The 22,963-nt window shown below is 41.5% G+C and overlaps 1 protein-coding gene across 6 annotated transcripts in view; it reads right to left on the bottom strand.

Annotated features, from left to right (window-relative positions):
* The window catches only part of DDX59 (DEAD-box helicase 59), a 74,506-nt gene that overhangs the window by 20,548 nt on the left and 30,995 nt on the right, over window positions 1-22,963 (bottom strand). For 4 of the 6 annotated variants that reach the window (XM_038541938.1, XM_038541937.1, XM_038541936.1 and 1 more), the window contains one exon: window positions 72-889. In XM_038541938.1, coding sequence (XP_038397866.1) covers window positions 72-878 — 807 coding nt within the window. In that variant the 5' untranslated portion in view covers window positions 879-889. Of the gene's footprint in view, window positions 1-71; window positions 890-972; window positions 1,075-2,256; window positions 2,456-22,963 lie in introns of those variants that run through there. The other 2 variants (XM_038541939.1, XM_038541940.1) reach the window with 2 other exon arrangements.

The following is a 22,963-nucleotide window of genomic DNA, read 5'->3' as shown; positions in this document are numbered from 1 at the left end:
TTAACCTAGTTAAGGATGAAACTTGGTATATAACTGACTTGTTTCTGAGAGAAACACCTGTGAACTCTTACCTCGCATAAGGCTCGGGTGATAACAGGAAGAAGAAAAGCGGCTGTTTTTCCTGAGCCGGTATCAGCACTGGCCAGAACGTCTCTTCCCAGAAGTCCCACAGGAATCATCTGCATCTGGATGGGGGTTGGGACTTCATAGCCCGACGTCTTCAGGTTGTGATTCAAGGCCTCAGGGAAACCACAATGCTCAAAGTCAATGATGGGTCTGGTGACATCTTGCCCTTGAACTACAATTCCTAGCTGCCGTTTAAGGTTTTCAATCTGGTCTTCCTGAAGGTTCAGAATAAAGGGGTGCTCTTTATAGACATACAAAGTGTTCAGTGGAGACTCTGGCTCAGAATTAGCTTTGTGTGGGGCACTGAGTTTCAACCTCTCCTCCTTTTCCTTTACTTGCAGAAGATGTTTTGCTTTACACTCCAAACTGCACACGTCTTCATCGGTCTTATCACAGATGTACTCTCCATAACGACCACAAACAACACAGACAGGTTCTCCGGGTTCTGCCCAGCGCTGTGTTTTGGAAAAGGACTTAACAGGCTCTTCGGAAAGATCACTACCCTTTGAATCCTGCTCAGGTCCAACCAAACCAACGTGAGCCCACTGGCTGGCTGTGCTGGGGAAAGGGCACGGCTCCGCGCTGCACCTGTCTGCTGTCCTGGCTGCCCCGGGAACCAGCGCATCAGCTGGATCATCTCTGCCTTCATCCAGCTGAAGGTCTTCCGCCTCTGGTTTGGTTTTCTTGGCCGTGCAACTTTTGCCATCCTCGTTAGCATTCCTCTTGATTTTCAGAGATCTTGGAACAAACATCCTTCAATATTCTGTTGAGGAAATTATATAATGAGATTTATTTTATCCTCAGTAAAGTTAACATATGATCCTCAATAAAGTACCGTATGATTACCCCGGAGTCAGCCTCTGTGTCCCTGGGCTTTGCCTGAAAGGACTGAAAGAAGGCATCCTGACGCTACTTACAGCAGGGCTTTTCTTCCATTCACAACTTTCCCTGGTGAAGGAAAAAAAAAAGGCCTTTTCCTTATACATGGGAGTGGTGAGACTTCACACACTGCTTAGCACAGCCTGTGCATACAGCCTGCCTGTTTACTGACTCCTCACACTCTGATATACCAACTATCAGAAATCGTGAAGTAAATCCTATTAAGTTTTCACAAAAGGAAATGGGAGGGATGCTTCACCACTGGGAGCTTTAAAATCAAAACCAGAAAACAGAAAAATGCGACCTTGAGGTAGTAATGCTTGCTCTGTCTTGCTCTGTAGGTTCCAAGCCGTGTTTGGTGCTTCTCACCTGAGCGCCACCTCCACAGCTGGTAGGTTAGTACCGCCCCGCACAGACACAGCTATATTATGCTGTACTGTGTATGGTAATTTTTCAGATGAAAAAACTGGGCCAGCTGGAGGCGAAGGGGCTCGTCCCAGCTCACGCGGTTCCTAAAGGGTTAGAACCCGGGCCCTCGGGGTCCAGAGCGGGAGCTCCAGCTGCAGCCACCAAAATGCTTTTGCAAAATGTGGTTTGTGAAACGCGTTTTCACCTAATTTGGGGGCCGTTCAATATTCTAATCAACACTTTGCTAAAAAAAAAAAAAAAAATTCTTAGGATAAATGACCAGATTCAATTTTTCCAAAAAAATTCCCCAACCAAAAAAAAAAAAAAAAAAGCAACTGAAGATGCAGGCTTCCTAAGTCCCCGGGAACGTCAAGGGGGTTGGGGGGAAGGTCGGCCCGGCGGCAGGGAGAGCCCGGAGCTCGAGGTCCTCAAGTGCAGACTCCGAACCTGCTCGGGCGGGCGGGGGCTGCAGGACCCGCGACCCCCCACCCAGAGGCGCCGGCACGTCACGGCGCTGCTAGGAGGCCCGGGCCAGGGAGGCCGCACGGCGGGGAGGGGCGAGGCGGCCCGCGGGCGGGGGCACGGGCGAGAGCACGGCGGGGGGCCGCGGGGGGGCACGGGCACGGATGGGGGCGGGGGCATGGGCGGGGGCACGGGTGGGGGCGGGGCGCTGGCGGGAACGTGCGGGGCGCGGGGGGCACGGATGGGGCGGGGACCGCGGGTGGGGGCACGGGTGGGGGCGGGGGCTCGGGGGCAAGGGCGGGAAGGGGTGGGGCCGCGGGTGGGGGCGGGGCGGGGGCCGCGGGTGGGGGCGGGGGTGGGGGTGGGGGCGGGGAATCCTACCGCCGCCGCGGCCTAGCGCCCCGCGTCCCAGGGCGAGCGAGCAGGACGGGAAGGAGACCCGAGCCGCCGGGGCCCGCGGCCCGCTCACTGGCCCAGACGTGGGTCCACGTCCGCTCCCGCTCGGGGCGCTGGGCCGAGCCTCCCGCCGACGGGCCTGCAGCGGCGCGGCCTCCCGACCGCGCGGACGGCCGTGCGGAGCACAGGATCCACTTGTCCGGGTTTTGTGGGGAGGCCGCGGCGCGCCGTGCGACGTGGGGGCGGGGCTTGGAGGGGGCGGGGCCTTGGGGGCGGGGCTGGCGGAGGGGGCGGGGCCGGTGCCTTTCCACGCCCCCTCCCGGCTCGGGGCGGCCGGCCGATTGGCGAGCGCGGCTGGGGCGCGGCCGGAGCCCGCGGGGCCCGCAGGGCGGGGCGGCCCGGGGAGCCTCGGGGCCGAGTGAACGTGACGTAGTGGGGCCGGGGCGGGGCAAGCCGCCTGCGCGCCGGGAGAGACCGCGGCCGGTGGCGCGGGAGCCGGGTGCGCTGGGTAATGTTTGCGCACTACCATCCAACCCCAGAAAGGAAAAAAAAAAAAAAAAAAGAACCACAAATCACGGTTTTTCGTGCCTTTGGAATTTCATTTCACTGCTTTGCTAGAACTCTGGAGCCACCTGCCCCAAGCAGGTGGGGGAGGGAGGGATGGGGAGGAGGAAGCAGGAAAATGGGAAGCTGAGCTGGACGACCTAAATACTTGAGGTTTTAACTATTAAAAAGAATATGTTCAGTCTAATTTTTGATGCATACAAAATAACATTTTGAACAAATATGTTAAGTTTTAAAGCATACTGATAATGTGAAAGATCTCTGCACCACCTTATTAATATAAGCAAGGGACGCCTGGGTGGCTCAGCAGTTGAGCATCTGCCTTTGGCCCAGGTCGTGACCTGGGAGTGACCTGGGGTCCTAGGATCGAGTCCCACGTCGGGCTCCCTGCGTGGAGCCTGCTTCTCCCTCTGCCTGTGTCTCTGCCTCTCTCTGAGTCTCTCATGGATAAATAAATTTTTAAAAATCTTTAAAAAAAATATAAGCAAGTATATATAGCCCTTCATCTCTTGGTTCCATACCTTGCTTCTTCCCTTGGTGATCACTACTCTGAATTTTGTTTCTCTCTCTTTGCCATTTTTAAGAGTTTTATCATAGTTGAATGCATCCCTCATTGATATGTTGTTGACTTTTTCTCTTTTTTTGAGCTTTATAGAAATAACACATAGCTAGCCCTGTGGGATCTGCTTTTATCACTCAGCATTTGTTTCTTTGATTCATCCAAGTGAAGTGTAAGCAAGAAGTAGAACATTTTACTGCTATAATATTGTGTGTCTGCAAAGCTGCTTTTGTGTAATTATTTATTGCTTTTCCTGCGAACACTTGAGTCGTCTCCAGTATTTTGTACTTAATAGAGGCAAATTTACCATGAAGCTAATGAAATTTGAGCTTCAGAGCCCCTCAGTCCCATGGGTCCCTTCCATAGCCCTAAAAGAAGAGTTCTCATCAATGTGTTCTCATGGTCCTATGTTTTTGTAAAATCTTCAAAAGAAGGATATTTAAACCACAATGGATTAGGACCACTTTTTCTTTACACCCCAGCTTCGCCTTCTTCAACACTTCTCAAGTTTGGTGGTGATAGATAGCAGCAGGCATTTGGGGATTGAGCCAAAGCGGATTGAGCTGCAGATATATTTACTTGAGCTCAGTGGAATGTATTTGTGGGTTTGCAGTCTCATAATTGTTAGGCTACTGCTTTCCACCCCAGAGTAGGAAGGTGTGGGGACAAATGTTTTATCAGGATCTGAATGTGTCCCACAGCATCCAACACCAGAAATATACGCACGTTGAGGGAGAAATATAGTTTGCAATGTAGGAAGCTAGAAGCTGGTCTGTAAAGATTTATTACATCTGTGAAACTGTAAGCAGAGGATCAAGTTCTGACCAATGCTTAGTCAAATGGAAGTTCTCTCCCATTAGGGATGTACCCAGGATTATATGATTATAAATGTATGATTTACATTCTTTATTGATGGGAATCACACAAAGTAAAATTTATCAGAATCCCTGAGCTTGTAGGTCACAAACCTGGAACAGAACCACAGTGATTTTGTCCAGACTTTTTTTTTTTTGTTTTACATCCCAAAGATTAATAATTTGAAACAACTGAATAAACCATGTAAAAGAAATACTTCATCTTTTTATTCTCTCTGTATAAAGGACATTACAGAAATCATTGTCATATGAAGAGGGTATCAGAGTATGCAGTAAAAAAAAAAAAGGAAAAAGTATAGAAGTGTATAAAAAACAATTTTAAATATTGTATGCTACTTCCCTGGGTTTTGTTGCATTTATAATGTGTTGTGGTTCTTCTCCGATTATATAATCTCATGCCCCACAAAACCCAAATCTGCCCCTGGCAAGTACAAACAAGGCTGGTAGGAGCATTCTGTGAACACTTCCTGTGGAAGTGACTGAGTCTCATTTGAACGTCAGAGAGTATGGGGGGCTCAGCTTTAAGAGATAATGCTGGGGGCGCTTGGGTGGCTTAGTTAAGTGTCTGACCCTCAATTTCAGCTCAGGTCCTGATTAGGGTCATGGGATTGAGCCCCACATCAGGCTCTATGCTCAGCACAGAGTCCACTTGAGGATTTTCTCGCTCCCTCTGTCCTTCCCCCATCCCTACGCTCACGCATGATCTCTCTCTCTCTCTTAAATCTATTTAAAACCTTAAAAAAAATAAAAGGTAATGCTGTAATGTTTTCAAAGTGCCGGTACAATCTATGCTGCCAGCAGCACTCCACATTCTCTCCAAATCTTGTTCTTGTCAGATTTCTTAATTTTTGCTAGTCTACCAAGAAAAAATCGGTACCCTCAGGTTGAGCATTTTTTAATATGCTGATTGTCCATTCCTGTTTCTCTTCTAAGGGTTTTTCATAGAAATATATTATTGATATCAATCTTTTGTCAATTGTACGTACTGCAAATATTTGCTCCCTGTTCATAGTGTGTGTTTTTTCAAGTATCAAAAGATTTTTTTTACTCTATTTTGGAAAGAAAATCAAACTGACAGAAAAGCTTCAGGACTAATACAGTGAATATATATATATATATATCCTTCACATCAACTCACTGTTTACTATATTTGTTTATAAAATAGACAATGTATACATCATTTTTGTTCATCTATTTGAGAGTAAGTTGCAGCATGTATTCCTGAAAACAAAAATATTCTTTTATGTGCCCATTTTCAAATTTAGGTAACTTAACATCAATATAATACTTACATCTAATATATAGTCCATATTGAAATTGGACCAGTTCCAATAGTGTTCTTTAGAGCAATCCCCGCCCCCCCAACAATACAGGATCCCGTCCAAGATCTTTTCACTTCCTTTATCAATTCTTCTGATGAGTAAAAGTTCTTAGGTGTAACGTAGTTGAATATGTTAATCTTTTCTTCTGTAGTTTGCAACTTTGGCATTTAAAAAATCCTTGCCCTGCCAGAGGGTCAGGGGCTGGAGGGGGAGGGATGAATATGTGAAGCACAGAAGAGTTTACGGGCAGTGAGAGCATTCTATATGACACAATAACAGTGGATACATGTCATGATACATGTCCAAACCCATAGAATGTACAGCACCAGGAGTGAACCCTAAATAACTATAGACTTTGGGTGAAAATGGTGTACCAGTTGAGATCCATCAGTGTAGCAAGCATACCACTCTGGTGGGAGATGTTGATGAACAGGAAAGGCTATGCATGCATGGGCAAGTTGGCTTATGGAAAATCTCTGTAGTGTCCTCTCAATTTTGCTGTGAACCTTAAACTGCTCTTTTAAAAAGAAAAAAATATTTGCCTACCCTAACATCAGAAAGGTACTTCCTAGAACTGGCAGCGGGCGGGGGAGCCGAGGGGGGGGGTTGACTTTAAAAGTTTTGGCTTTCTTATTTACTTACTTATTTATTTACTTTTAAATATTTTATTTATTTATTCATGAGAGACGCAGGCAGAGGGATAAGCAGGCTCCCTGCGGGGAGCCCGATGTGGGACTCCATTCCCAGGATCCTGGGGTCACGACCGGAGCCAAAGGCAGACGCTCCATGGCTGAGCCATCCAGGTATCCCTTGACTTTCATATTTAAATTATTAGATTTCAGGCATCCCCGGTGGCTCAGCGGTTTAGCACCGCCTTCAGCCCCCACACACTGATCCCAGGATCGAGACCTGGGATCCAGTCCCACATCAGGCTCCCTGCATGGAGCCTGCTTCTCCCTCTGCCTGGGTCTCTGCCTGTGTGTGTATGTGTGTTTTGAATAAACAAATAAATCTTTTTTAAAAAATAATAAAATAAATTATTAGATTTCGTTTGTTTGGTACAGAAGATAAATCCATTTCTTTGTTTTCCAAATGACCAGCCAATGTTCCAAATACCATTTATTAACTAGAATCCTTTCTCCAGTGAACTGCAGTGCCATCTCTGGTCCCACATCAAGGTCCCATAACATACAAGTCTGTTTCCAGACTCACTACTCTCTTCCAGGCTGCCCATCCCTACACTAATACCATTCTGTCTTAATTACTTTATCTTCATAAGTTTTGCTATCCAGTCAAGCAAGTTTTTTTTTTTTTTTCAGGAGTGTGTGTGCTATTCTTGCCCTTTGTTCTTCCATATGCATTTTAGAATCAACTTGTCAGTTTTCACACAGTCCTAATGTGATGATGATTGGAAATGCATTTTGTATCGATTCCCTAGAGGGGAGAATTGACACTTTTACAATATTATCTACCTCTAGTTATTTAGGTTTTCCTTAATGGTTTCCATAGAAATTTCTAATTTTCTTCAGATGCTTGCCTGTTTTTCATCAGATACATCCCTGAATTTATTATACTTTATACTATTACTGTGAATGGTCTCCATTTAGAAACATGTTTTTGAGGGCATCTGGGTGGCTCAGTTGGCTAAAACTGACTCTTGATCTCAGCTCAGGTCTTGTTCTCAGAGTTGTGAGTTCAAGCCCTGAGTTGGGCTCCATGTTGGGTACAGACTACTTTAAATAAATACATAAACAAATAAACAAATAGAGGTGCCCGAATGGCTCAGTTGGTCAAGCATGCAACTCTTGACTTCTCAGGTCATGATCTGAGGATCATGAGATCAAGCCCCACATGGGGCTCCATACTCAGCACAGAATCCGCTTGAAGATTCTCTCCCTCCCTCCCCCTTTGTCCCTCTTGCGTTGCCCCTCCCCCTTCTCCCAGGCACTGTCTCTCTAAAATAAGTAAATAAAATCTTTTAACAAAATGAATAAAAAACATGTTTTTGAATTGTTTGTTGGTTTATAAAATGAAATGTATATGTTTTTTACAGGATTATATAATTTCATTTTTTACAAATTTTATGTCACCTTGCTAAATGCTCTTCACATTCTAATAAGTTTTAGTTTTAGTTTTCTAAAAATAAGTAACTTTAAGTAATGATAGTTTTTTCTTTTCCTTTTCCTTTTCTTTTACATAACTTGTGCTGGCTAAAACTCCAGTACGATGTTGAATAACTGCAATGTTAATGGACATTCATGTCTAGCTCCTAATGTTAAAAGTCTTTAAAAATAAATAAATGCCTTTAATTCACATGATTCCTCATTAAGAATGATGTGTGTTGAGGGTATCTCAAATACATTTTATGAGGTTTTTTTCTTCCCTGATTTATCGGTATGAAATAACTCTAGGTTTTTCACATTTTAACATTTTTGCATTTCAGCGATAAACCTCATTTGGCCATGATACATTAATTACCTTTATATACCTCACATTTTGTGTTAACATTTTGTTTAGGATTTTAAAATCTATGCTTAGCAGTGAGATTGACCTATAATTTTCCTTTCTCACACTTTTCATGATTATACAGGCATCAAACACTCAGTTGGGGAATATTTCTTCCCCCTTCCATTCTCTGGAATCATTTATAGGAGATGGAAGTAATTCAAGGATGTCAGGCTGGCTCAATCAATAGAACAGGGCAGCCCGGGTGGGTCAGCGGTTTAGTGCTGCCTTCAGCCTGGGGTGTGATCCTGGAGTCCTAGGATCGAGTCCCGTGTTGGGCTCCTTGCATGGAGCCTGCTTCTCCCTCTGTCTGTGTCTCTACCCCTCTCTCTGTGTGTGTCTCTCATGAATAAATAAAAAAATAAAAAGTTTTTAAAAAATCAATAGAACATTCTACTCTTGGTCTCTGGGTCATGAGTTGGAGACCTGTGTTTGGTAAGAAGGTTACTTAAAAAAAATTTTTTTAAAGGATTGAAATATTCTGCTGAAAGTTTGACAGAAGTCCGTATAAATTATCTGGGCCTGGAGTTTATTTTATATATATGGAAAAACTATTACCTTTAGATTAATAGTCTTTAGTAGTCATAGAACCAGGCAGCCTCTCAGGGAATTCTTGAATCCGTTTTGTCAAGTTATATTTTTTTAATGTCCTTTTCAACAGTTTTTACTTTCACTAAGTTAACTCATTTTATCTTTAAAAAATATGTGTCTAATATGTAATCATCCCTCTCTCTCATTCCTTTGACCTTTCTTTCATTTTTTTATTAATCAATTTCACCAGAAAGTTCATCTGGTTGTATAGTGTTTTTTAAGAATCAACTTGTGATGTTGTTGACCATCCTCTTTATTGTATGTTTGTTTTGTGTTTCAAAACCGATTTTTTTTTTAAGATTTTATTTATTTGTTCAAAAGAGACACAGGAAGAGGCAGAGACACAGGCAGAGGGAGAAGCAGGTTCCATGCAGGGAGCCCGACATGTGACTCGATCCCAGGACCCCGGGGTCACGCCCTGGGCTGAAGGCAGACTCCACCACTGAGCCCCCCGGGGCGTCCCCCTTTATTTATTTATTTTTTACGTTTTATTTATATACTTGAGAGAGGGAGGGAGAGGGCATGCATTGGGGAGGGCCAGAGGGAGAGAGAGATTGTCTTAGGCAGACCCTGCATGCAGGGCTCCATCTCACAAGCCCGAGGTCACAACCGGAGCCAAAACCAAGAGCTGGTCGCTTAACCGCCTCCACCACTCAGCACCCCTTACTGAATACTGGGCTTGTGAGATGGAGCCCAGATCATTGGAGATCTGTGCTTGATTATACTTACCATTTAAGTGGACTCTAAGACCAGGCATTAGGTAAAGCATCTTACAAACATTATCGTGCTTAATTCTTGAACAGTCTAATAAAGTAGGAACTTTATCCCCTTTGTACTAATGAGGAAATAGAGGAATTAAGCAACTTGCTCAAAGTCACATAGTTTGCGGTGGAACAGCAGGAATTTAAACCCAGGTGTGTCGACTACATCCACTAGGCTACACTCCCAAGTTTGTTTTTTGTTTTTTTTTAAGTAATCTCTCCACCCAACATGGGGCTCGAGCTCAAGACCCTGATAATGAGAGTTGCATGCTCTACTGACGGAGCCAGTGAGGTGCCCCTGCACTCCCAAGTTTATTTGTTTGTTTGTTTTGTTTTAAAGATTTTTTTCACCTAATTTTTAATGGGAGAGGGGCAGAAGCAGAGGGAGAATGTCCAGCAGACTCCCCATTGAGCGTGGTCCCTACGCGGGGCTCAATCTCATGGCTTTGAGATCATGACCTGAGCTGAAATCAAGAGTCAAATGAACACGTAGCAGACTGAGCCACCCGGATGCCCTTATACTCCCAAGTTTTTATTTTTTATTTTTTATTTTTTTTACTCCCAAGTTTTTAATGTTAGGTCTAAAATCATGTTACTGTAACCACCATTTTTAATGTTCCCAGAACTTCCCAATTTCTTGGAAACCTCAGAAATAACTCCAGCTAATGTGTGTTCCATAACCCCGCCCATCTTTCATCAGTTTTCTCATAGAAGCTTTGGCCCTTTGCCATATGCCTTCCTGTGCTCCTACTGCTACTTTCAGAAAATCAGTCAGCCTTTATATGTGCGATGCTTCATTCTTCATGCACAGCCTAGTGAGTCACAACTCGTTTCCACATGTGAGTTAGGCCTGCTGGATGAAGCCTAATACTCATCAAGTCCTTTTATCTTCTGGGGTTAACAAGTCAAACCTCAGAACCACGCAGGCCTCACCTGTATGTTCTCTAATAAAGAGCTCAGAGTCGATTTCCTCTTAGGTCTCCCAGCACAAGGTCTAATTAACCTAAACTGCCGGCTCTGTTTTCTTCACAAAAGGTCTTCACTGACATGGTTTTATGATTGGTCTTTTCATTGTGGTACTGCAGAAAACTCTCCTTATAGTAGTTCACATGGAAATCGCAGATGGCATTACTAATACATTCCTGTTATGCATTATGCTTTATGGCAGGGAGGGACAGGAAAATATCCGGGGTGACTCAGTTAGGCAGGAGTTGTGGAATGCATACATCCTGCCTAAGCACTCTGAGAGTTTGCCTTAAGCTGCATCTTAGAACAGGAAATGCTGCAAAAATGTGAGCTGACCTGTATGTTATTCTCAGGTGCTGTTGAGACATGTATAGAAATAATGCCTACCATTCTTTCATCCCAGGGATCTTCAGTCTCACACCTATTAGTTTATAGCTATCCCTTACTCTTTTAATAGTGAGGCTTGGAAACCCTGTCCGAGTTTAAGTCAAGGTGAAGAGAGTGAAGCACAGGTCAATAGTGTCTGGCTGCCATTGATCTTTGTCTCACTTGTAGCATCACCATGTATCAGACCACAGCTTCAATCCTATTGCTTTCTCCCTTTGTAATCTGTTCCTGATAAGTCATATAACTTATGACCCTGTAATGATGGACAAGAAAGACAGAGTCCCTGTTCTCACCTGAGCTTACAGTAGAGGGAGTGTAGACAATTACAGGGTAGTAAGGGGAAGTACAGGGTGTCCTAGGAAGATATAGGTTGGGCACATAATCCAGCCTTGGGGGATCAGGGAAAACTTCCCAAAGAAATGTCCCCTAAAGTGAGAGATCTGAAGGCTGAAGAGGAATTGGAACAGTTCAAATAAGAAAGGGAAGAGGAGGGAAAGGCCCATCCAAGGAATTGAAAGACGTTAGGTCTCCATCTACTTAGGTCAGATTATGCCGCAGTAACAAATGACCCCAACATCCCAGTGGCATGTAATATCAAAGGTTTCTTTCCCATTCGTGCTGCAAAGTGGAGAAAAGATTGTAGGGGATGCTATAATACGGAGAAAAAAATTGTAGTGGGATAAAGTTGAGGTAGGAAAGCTAAGGTGGTAATTCAAGCTAGAAAGGATGGTAGGCTGAACTAAGGCGGTGGCAGTGGAGATACAGAGAGGTGGATAGAATCAAGAGGTTTGTAGAAAGTAGAGTTAATAGCTCTTCCTGATTGATTGGACATGGAGGGTGAGAGAGAAGTCATAGTTGACACTCAATTTCAATACATACTATTATCCCGTATACTAACCACAGAATATAAAATGAAGATAAAAGCTTTCATAGATGAGGATGATATTTTATTATTGATAATCTTAGAAATGTCTTCCTAGTAATCTCAAAAACATGATGGAGTTTATGACCTCCTTATAGTGATCAATACTATTCTTTCTGCCCAAGCTTCTGGTACAGATACATTCACAGAAGCACAGAATCCTTGACAGCAAAGCTTGTGGGCGGGATGCCAAATTAGGAGTTGCCTTGCTAAGAGTAGGTCTATTCTACAATTCTACATTCATCTTAAAACTCGAACTCACAAAGATGTCACTGGGTGGTTAAGAAAAATAGGTGCTGGGCTATAAAGTCTACTTGTGTAAACCTTAGCAAAGGGAAAGACATACAGGTTCTACTAGGTTGGCCATTGTGAGGCCATCACACTCTGAAGACCCCATAGGAGAGGTATGACCATCAGAACACTTAGAAACCTGCTGCCGATATGCACTGATTTTCCAGAGGAAAGAAAATGTTGTACTGGATTCTCCTTTTCAAGATTAGGCACGTTGCTGGGTCATTAAATTCTCAAAGGAGAAGGAGAAGAGTCTCTTAAGCTTTTCCAAGGCAACTCAAAATTTCCCAGCAGTGGCCAATTCGAGGGCACCCATTCAGATACACATATTTTTAAATCTGGCAACAGCCTCCCTTTCTTCTAGCTTTACTTGTCCAGCCTCTCCCAGCCTGATCATTTCTCAACCACGCAGGGACTGATACGCTGTTAATTTCTCTACAATGTCCCAATATTTCTGCCATCTCTGTTTTTTTCCTTTTCCCTCTTGCCCAATTTCAGTTCTGCACCATAAGGGTTCATTCCCGCGCCTCCGATAAGCCTGAGCTATTTCACTGAGAATAGAAATGTCCCGAACTACACGGCCTCCTGCCACGGCGTGAAAGGTGCTGATTAGCAGTGCTGCTTTATAAACCGGCCGTCTGAGAAGTTGGCTCCCTAGCATCCTCCGAACATGACCTTTTGAAGGTATTTTTTTAACTCTCTATGAACTCAAAGATTTTAACATATTTGGCACATTTGGCTTCATGTCACCAATTTTTCTTTCGGGAGCTGAAATTGTGCCATCTTTGACATGGGGACCTCTTCAGGATGGCTTCTGGGTTCTTCGGACACAACAGTCCCAATAGCCTTTGTTTCCTTGCTTGCTGGTATTACAGAGCCTACTTCAGGCTCATCTTACATATTTTTGCCCCGGACCAAGAAGCTATCTTTGCCAGGAGCCTGATTCCCTGGGTTTTCTTTAATAGAAAATGGTATTGAAAGGCCGGAGTCTTGGGGCACCTGGGTGGCTCCGTTGGTTAAATGGCAGACTCTTGATTTCACCTCAGGTCATGATCTCAGGGTTGCGGGATCGAGCCCCACATCAGGCTCTGTGCTCAGCATGGAGTCTGCTTGTCCTTCTCCCTCTGCTCCTCCTCCTGCTCTCTCTCTCTCTCTTTAAAATAAATAAATAAAATCTTAAAAAATATAAATAAATAAAGGCCACAGTCTAAGCATTAAAAATACTAATTGCTACTAACTTGGTTATTGTCTTGTAAACCTATTTAGTGGGGATCCCCGGGGGGCGCAGCGGTTTGGCGCCTGCCTTTGGCCCAGGGCGCGATCCTGGAGACCCGGGATCGAATCCCATGTCGGGCTCCCGGTGCATGGAGCCTGCTTCTCCCTCTGCCTGTGTCTCTGCCTCTCTCTCTCTCTCTCTCTCTCTCTGTGACTATCATAAACAAATTAATTTAAAAAAAATAAACCTATTTAGTGGACAGAGCTAAGAGCTTTCTTTCTGCTCGCCTTTCTAGGAGAAAAAAATCCTGAATTCATTCGATTCAAATTTAGAATTACAAGATTTTTATTTAACTTCTTTTATTTTTATACTGGTATCATTTTTATACTGAAAATCTTGGTTTCTAGGAGTATTAAGGTAATTAGTTATGTTACATACAGAATAATTTCAAATAACAAACAAAATTATTACCAACCATATGACTACTGAAAACAATTTAAAATGTATTTCAAATTTTAAACATTTTTCACATCTGTTCCACTAGGTATGTATAGTCAAATTATTATGTTTTAAAACAATGTGAAATAATGCCTTTCTGTGTGGTTAAGACATAAAATCACTGCACAGATGGGCTCATTTGTTTCATTTTGCTTTTGATTTTTAGGAATTGTTTTTCTCTTCTATTTTTTTTTTTTTAAAGATTTTATTTATTTATTCATGATAGTCACAGAGAGAGAGAGAGAGGCAGAGACACAGGCAGAGGGAGAAGCGGGCTCCATGCACCGGGAGCCCGACGTGGGATTCGATCCCGAGTCTCCAGGATCGCGCCCTGGGCCAAAGGCAGGCGCCAAACCGCTGCGCCACCCAGGGATCCCTTCTCTTCTATTTTTATTTAGTACTGAAACACTTGCCTGGCTTGAAATCAAATCTAAAAAATAGTGAATATTCAGAAAAGGTTAGCTTTTATCTTGGGTTCTTCTGCCCTATTGCTGCCTTCCTCACAGATTACCTTTACTTATTTTTTTATAGGCTACTTTTAAAATTTAAAAAAATTGTCTATTCCTCTAGTTTTGAAAATATAAGCAAATATTTTATATATGTGCACAAATATATACATTACCTTTTAAATAAACAGAAGTTACAATAGACACTTTTCTCTACTTTTTTTTTTTTTTTTTTTTCATTTAGCAACATGTCCTGGAAGTCACTTCCTAGCAGTATATAGAAATATTCTTTATTCTTTTCTCTTATTCCATTGGGAGTTTGCACAATAGCTATAGTTTCCTGTTGGTAAATATTTGAGTTGTTTCCAGTTCTCTACTATTTTAGAAATTTTAATAGCAGTGAACTGGATGCAATGTATAGCCTTCCAGAGACTTTATTAAGCATTTACAAGTCAGATCATATTTCACTGAATCTGGAACTCCATTGATTATAAGAAGCACCATTGCTTTATGTAACACTAAGAAAGAAAAACATCCTGTCGGTTAATTATAAGATATATTTCAGTTTCAAAGAATTAAAATGTGCATGGGGAAAAGTGAATATCTTAAAACTGATGAAATTAGAATCTCATGTCACCCTTACAGCAACCCTAAAAGGAGGTATAACTAACATGAGCTCCATGATGGAAGAGGCTTTTTCTTGCCTTTTACTCTATTCCTAACCTTAGAACTATACTCGGCACATAGTAAACAATACATATTTGTTGAATGAATGAGTGAATGAATTAATTAATTCCCACTTTATGAATAAGGAAACACTGAGGTACAAAGTAGATCTAACTTGCCCGAGATCAAACAACTATTAACTGGCAGAACCAGTAAATAGATTTGACCAAAGAAAGTCACAACTCATACCTGCAGCACTCCGCCCTATAAATTTATGATCACCAGCTACAGCTAGGTCCTCAGCTGTTCTATTGCCTTTCTCTAGTCAACTTGCCCTTCCACTCATAGCAACGATTACTTTGTTTATTTGCTTCTTTAAGATTTTATTTCTAAGTGATCTCTGCACGCAGTGTGAGGCTCAAACCTACAATCCTGAGATTAAGTCACTCCACACACTGAGCCAGCCAGGTGCCCCAACAGCAATCATTTTAAACCATCACTCCCTCCAAATCTCAAGGGTCCCTCCCCCCAACTTCCACTGTCTCATTCTTACGCTGAGAGAATCTTTCCTCCTATTGCATAGATAACATGAAGCCACCGCATAAAAACTGCTTCAGAATTTTTTAAAGATATATTTATTTATATGAAAAAGAGAGTGCAGGGGGGAGGGGCAGAGGCAGAGGGAGAGAGAGAATCTGAGACTCTCAAGCAAACTCCCCATTGAGTGGAGACCCCAATGCCCGACTGGATCCCCAACCCCACAATCATGATATGAGTTGAAATCAAGAGTCAGATGCCTAATTGACTGAGTCACTTCAAGAACTACTTTGGATTCTTATCAAACACATAACCTTACTGTATCTACACTGATTCTAAATTCCTTTACCCTGTGCCATTGGAAGATATGGCCCTCCTCCCGCAAAAAGTTGATTCCTCCCCTGGGACTTTGGATCCCATCTGTCTTGCCTTCCCAGAACCCTAACACTAGTAGTTACCCCTATTCTTCTGCCCTACAAATTCAACCTGTCCCTCCAGAGCAATCAAGATCAAGCTTGGTTGCATATAAAGAAGCCTAAATAATTGTGACTTAAACAAGAGAGAAATTAATTTCTCTGTCATATATTTATTTGTTTATTTGTCTGAAAATGTAATAGTCATTGTATAAAAATTAAAGGTATAAATTGGTGTACAGTAGAAAGACAATATTCCTCCTACCCTTCCCTCAGCTTTCTAGTTCTTCCTCATGCAAGATTATAAATGAAATTTAAAGCCACAGGACTGGAAATGATCACTAGGGAGCATGTGTATATAAAGAGCAGGACTCTAGGACAGAGACCTCTGGCACTCCAGCATTTAAAAGCTGACCAGAAAAATAACCTGCAATGGATTTGAGACTAAACTTCATTGAAAAAAAAGAAAACCCAGAGATTGTTTTGACCTAGAAACCAAAAGAAGAAAGCATTTCAAGAAAAAGAGAGTGTGTCCATAACACTCAGAGATTCAAGACCAGAACAGAGAAGTGACCATTATGTCTGGCAACAGGAAACTGTTAATGACCTGAACAAGAGTAGTCTTGGGGGGAAATGGACAGTGGAAAAAATGTGAGGAAACAAGTTAAGTCCGTGATTATGGTTAGGTAACTCATGAAGTTTTGTTAAGAAGAGGACCAGAGAGGGGTGCCTGGGTGGCTCAATGGTTGAGCATCTGCCTTTGGCTCAGGGCCTGATCCCAGGGTCCCGGGATCAAGTCCCGCGTCGGGCTCCCCGCAGGGAGCCTGCTTCTCCCTCTGCCTGTGTCTCTGCCTCTCTCTGTGTGTCTCTCATGAGTAAATAAATAAAATCTTAAGAAAAAAGAAGAAGAGGACCGACCAGAGGAACTGGACTAAGAATGAAGAGACAGATGGGTCAAGATAATTTTTTCTCTTATAGGAAGTATTGTGACATATTGTTTGTGTTTGGATAAACCATTAGAAGGGGGGAAATTGATGATATATGTGAGAGAGGGAATGATTGGCAGAGCAACATCCTTGAAGATGGAAAAATTGCACGGGACCCAGCACATGAGGAGAAGGAGTAGCCTTTGAAACGCACAGGCTCAATATGAAGGTAGGCTGTAGTTTGAATGGTTGTAGTTGTAGTTTGAGTTGTCTGCTTTATTTTTTTAAATTTTATGACCATAATTTAGTAGGTTTCAAAAGACAAAAGGGGGCACAGCGGTTTAGCGCTGCCTTCAGTCCAGGGTGTGATCCCAGAGACCCAGGATTGAGTCCCAAGTCATGCTCCCTGCACGGAGCCTGCTTCTCCCTCTGCCTGTGTCTCTGCTTCATTCTCTCTCTCTCTCTGTCTCTATGAATAAATAAAATCTTTTTTAAAAAATAACTAAAACATCAAAAGACAAAAGGTGTGAAATAGTCTTTTTGAAGAGTGGGAAAGGAACATTCCAAGAAATATGATAGGATTGTCAAGCAATATTCAGCACCCAATTGAGATTTGGGGCCATGAATTTAAAGAAGTCCAGTGGACATGGTAAATAAGACCAGCTGAGTTATATTCAGCAGCTGTAGTGTGTAAACCCAAAGTGAGCAGTTGGTTGGGTATAATCAGAGTTGGGAACTTTCCTAATGAGGATGACAGGAGGATCTCAGAGAGAGAGTGGCAAAGATTTCAAGGATATCTTCAGGAATTATAGATGTTAACTATAGACTTTAGGTAGGGTGAAGAGGGGGTTGTGAAGATGTGGCTAAATGATTATAGTTGAGAAAATGATAGAACGTATGTATAGGAGTTCTTGATGAGGTCACATAAGTGCTAGAACAGGAGTTTTAAAGAAGGATGGGTGATGGTGGCCAGAGAGCCGGATTCTTGAAGTCGGAATTTCAGAGGTAGTGCAGTGATTGATTGTCATGACAAAGCCAGGAATGTGACCATGGATGAGTGAAGTCTGATGGAAGATTTGATTCTTAGACACCAAGATGGCTAAGGAACTGAGAGGCCAAAGCATCAGATGGATCATCCATGTGAAAATGGAAATTACTAGAAAAAGAGAGAGAGAGAAGAGGAAAGCAGTGAGCCAGGTGGGATGAGAACTATTTATGCCTTGATTAGAGGTAGGACTGGGCCTTCTACTCTTTGGCTTCCTCAGGGGAAGATATTTCTAAAAAAGAAAAGGGACAAAACACAATATGAAAGGAAAAAGCCAAAAGATTTTGTCCCAACCCAGTCTTCTAGCATGGTAGCCTGATCATGAACTTCAAACACATTTTACTCTTAACCAAATCTGAGCATCATTTCTCTGGAAGGGTAAAAAGAGAGGAGGACCATAGTGAGAAAAGAGCACAAATTTTAGCTCATGAAATTCTCCATATCTACATATGATCTCTCTACCTTCCATTCAAACCTGCCCCCTGCTAGAAGTTTCCACAGATTTCATTAGATTCTCAAAGTGAACATGACCCTAAAACATCATAGAGCTAACCCGAAGATGAGAATATCTTACAAATAAGGGTGCCTGAGTGGCTCAGTCAGTTAAGTGCCTGACTCTTTTTTTTTTTTAAGATTTATTTATTTATTCATGAGAGACACACACAGAGAGGCAGAGACACAGGCAGAGGGAGAAGCAGGCTCCCTGCAGAGAGCTGGATGCGGGACTTGACCCTGGGACCCCAGAGTCATGCCCTGAGCTAAAAGCAGGTGCTCCACCGCTGAGCCACACAGGAGTTCCAAGTGCCTGACTCTTGATTTTGGCTCAGGTCATGATCTCAGGGTTGTGAGACTGAGCCCCTTGTTGAGTCTGCACTCAGCACGGAGTCTGCTTGAGATCTCTCCCTCTCCCGGTGCCCCTCCCCCAACTAGCACACTCTCTCTCTCAATAAATAAATAACATTTTAAGAACAAAAAAAGAAAGTGTTACCAAAAAAGGGAAGATAAGCACAAAGTCATAGCATATTACACCATAATGATAAAATAACAATAACAGTAATAATGGTGACTGACCTTTATTGAGGACTTTCTATGTGCCAGGCCTCATGCAAGGGAAAACATGCCCTAAGCAAACATCCTGAGCAATCCAGTCTGTGTCAGTGAGATGACTCATGAGAAATACATAATTGGGCATTCTATTTTAAACATCAAGCTTTTGTGAGTTGGTTATCATGAGTCTTTTCATCAGAGACCAAACAACCCTAAATATACTGATCAAATTTTCTGGATGTACATGACTAACCTCAACTTTGATGGCCACATCAATATCATCAAGTGGGGCCCTGCTGGAATGGTCACCATCTCTGTAAGTCTGTATCAGCTGATTACTTCATTTGAAATGTTTTCTTCCAAAGGTAGTTTACTCCATGAAGCAAAATAAATCAGTCCTTCACATGAGATGCAAAATATCATTAAACTTTAAGATTTTTAAGACATGGAGCAAAGCTTAAAAAAAAAAAAAAAGACATGGAGCAAAGCTTGCTATTTGACTTTTAGTCAATCAATGAAAAACTATCAGTTTTGAGATTCCCTCTTCTTATAAGTCTATGATAATATGTGAATGCAAAATTGGTTAAGATTTCAAAATGACAATATCCATCTGTAATAAGGATGTGGGAAAGCCAAAGCTCTTGTCTATTGCCAGTCAATTAGTACAATAACATTGAGTATTGAGTGCTTAAGAATATTCATACCTACTAAAAAAAAAAAAAAAAGAATATTCATACCTACCAGTTCCCACTCTAGGTTTTTGTTATAAAGTAATTACTGTTACAAATAAAAGTGTATCTGGGGTGTGTTTATTACATTATTTGAAAATGATATTATTCTGGCCTCAGCTTAAATATTCAACAGAAAGGAATTCATTCAGCTAATTGTAGTACATGCATACAATGGAAAACAACATAACCATTGAAAATCATATTGAATATTTAATGACATGGGAGGATATTAATGATCTCTTAGAAAAAAAGGTTAAAAACTGTATATTTGGTATGATCTGATTGTTTTGGAAAAACAATGTATGAATAAATATACAGAGAGGAAAAAAGATGAGGAAGGATTCATGGCAAATATTAATAGCAGTTACATAAAGACAGACATATAAAAAAAAAAAAAAACAAAAACAAAAACAAAAAACAAAAAAACAAAAAAACAAACAAAAAAAAAAAGACAGACATATAGATCAGTGGAATAAAATGAAAGTCCTGAAAGAGATCCTCACCTCTGTGGTCACTTGATTTTCTAGAAGGGCACCAAGACAGTTCAATAGGGGAAAGAATAGTCTTTTCAACAAATGGTGCTGAGACAACATGCAGAAGAATGAAATTGGATCCCTACTTCACACCATAGACACTAATATAAGAGCTAAAAACTTAAAACTCTTAGAAGAAAGCATTGGAGTAATCTTTGTGACCTTGAGTTAGGCAAAACCTTCTTAGATATGACACCAAAACCAATAAGGGTCAAAAGAAAAAATAGATAACTTTAATACTTTGTGCTAGAAATGGTGCCCATGAAGAAACTGAAAAGAGAGTCCACAGAATGGGAGAAATGATTTGTAATGCATATATCTCATACGACACTTACACCAGAAAATATAAAGAAGTCTTAAAATGCAAAAAGAAAAAGAAAATTAACATGAATTTTAAAAGGGCAAAGGATTTGAATAGATATTTCTCCATAGATTGTATACAGATAACCAATAAAAGCATGAAAAGATGATCAACATCATTACTAGGAAAATGCAAATCAAAGCTCAACGAGATACCACTTCACACTAATTAGGGTGGCTATTAAAAAGGAGAAAAAGACAGACAATGTCAAGTGTTGGCAAAGAGGTGGAGAAATTGGAACCTTCATACATTGCTGTGTACTACGTTGGAATGCAACGTAGTACACAGTCATTTTGGGAAACAGCCTGGCAGTTCCTCAAAACGTTAAACACAGAGTTACCTTATGATCCAGAAACTCCATCCACCCCTATATTCCAAGAGAATTTAAAACAAGTATTCAAACAAAAACTTGTCTGGTATGATATTCATAGCCGCATTATTTGTGACAATTAGAAAGTGGAAACAACCCAATGTCCCTTATAAATGGATAAACAAGTACGGTATAGGCATACAATGGAATAGTATTTGGCAATGAGAAATTAAGAAGTGATACATGCTACAACTTGGATCTTGAAAATATTGAGCTAAGTCAAAGAGGTCAGTCACAAAATGGAATTCCATTTATATGAAATGTTCAGAATAGGCAAATCTAGAGAGACAGAAAAGCAGGTTAATGGTTGCCTAGGGCTGAGCAGGGGGGGAATGTGTGGTAGAGAAAATGAGAAGTGATTGCTAATGGAGTTCTCTTTAGGGTGATGAAATATTCTAAAATTATATTGTGATGATTTTTTTAAAGTAAGATTCACACCCAACATGGGGCTTAAACTCAAGACCCTGAGATTAACAGTTGTATGCTCTACCAACTGAGCCAGCCAAGTGCTCCCCTAAAATTATACTGTGGTGATGGTTGTACAATCAGTAATATACTAAAAGACATTGAATTGTGCTCTTGAAATGGGTGAATTGCATGTATGTGAATCACAATAAAGCTTTAAAAAGTGTTAGCAGGGATCCCTGGGTGGCGCGGCGGTTTAGCGCCTGCCTTTGGCCCAGGGTGCGATACTGGAGACCCGGGATCGAATCCCACATCGGGCTCCCGGTGCATGGAGCCTGCTTCTCCCTCTGCCTATGTCTCTGCCTCTCTCACTCTCTGTGTGTGCCTATCATAAATAAATAAAATTTTTTAAAAAAAGTGTTAGCAGTATCTATTTCTGGATGGTGGGCTTATGTTTTGTTCCTCTATAACTTCTGCAATAAACAAGTGTTTCTGGTTGTAGGAAAAGAGAAACAAATGTATGGTTTAAATGGCTTATCTCAACATACAGCTTCTTAGGACTAATGGAGGTTCATGAGTTTAAGACATTCCTTTTTTTTTTTTTAGGGAGAGATTTTATTTATTTATTCATGAGAGACACAGAGAGAGGCAGAGACACAGGGAGAAGGAGAAGCAGGCTCCCTGCGAGGAGCACAGTGTGGAAATCGATCTCAGGACCCCGGGATCACACCCTGAGCCAAAGGCCAACACTCAACCACTGAGTCACCCAGACATCCCTTTAAGACCCATTCTTAAATTAAATAATTGCCCCTAAAAGAAAACGGCCCTATTCTCAGAAGCCATTTCCCTCATCTTTTTACGTTCGCCAATGTAAAATAGAGGAAGTAGGTTTTTTTCCCCCTTCAAATAATGGAATCTGTGGGTGTTTCTATTTTTCTCACTTTGTGTGGTGATTCACTTCAGGCTGGATGCCTTTCCATTTTTGACTTTTCATTGTTTGCTGCATTGCAAGAACCTTCTGCACTTTAAAGTCTTAATTTGGATGGTAATACATTTGATGTGATTTTGCAAGTTGAGTTTAATACTTTAAGCCACTTTAGCAGATTGCATTCTTGTTCCTTCCTTTACCCCATGACCAGTTATCATTTAGTTATAATCCCTTAACAGTGAAAAATATAAATAACAGTGAATGAATGTTACAAATTTTTTAAAAATTTCGATTTGATAGTATAACAATATACTGTGAAAATTAAATAGATGTATTTAAATAGTCTGAGAGATTGTATAAAAGTATTTTGAAAAGATTAGGGATTTTCTCTTTATTATAGCATACGTTAATAGGTTGATTAATTACTTTGTTGCAAGTGGGTGGATCAAGCAGTATTTGATGATATATATAACTGGGCTTCTGGAAAATAACTGTCAATTCAGACTTGCCAAGAAGAGATCTACTCAGTTGAGGGGCAGTACTGCTTAAGCAGAAAAAATCCAAGAATATATTATCATATTCCTCTCAGACCTAGACCATGAAATTAGAAATGACTCCATTAAGACTGGAGAGGACACGGACCACAAAATCTGAAATAATTCATTGAAAAGCCCTTCCAAAAGTGAAAAGCATTATAAGTTACAAGATATCATTATTACTATTATGATTATTACATGAAGCAAGAGGATGTATGTTCTTAAAGAGCATGAACGTAAGCCCTTGCAAAAAAAAAGTACTTAATGTCTAAATCTTTTCAATAATAAAAT

This window comes from Canis lupus, chromosome 7 (genome assembly GCF_011100685.1).
Source record: "Canis lupus familiaris isolate Mischka breed German Shepherd chromosome 7, alternate assembly UU_Cfam_GSD_1.0, whole genome shotgun sequence".
In the NCBI taxonomy this organism is placed as follows: Eukaryota; Metazoa; Chordata; class Mammalia; order Carnivora; family Canidae; genus Canis; species Canis lupus.
The sequence above is the reverse complement of the archived record's forward strand: the minus strand, read 5'-3'. Positions and strand labels throughout refer to the sequence as shown.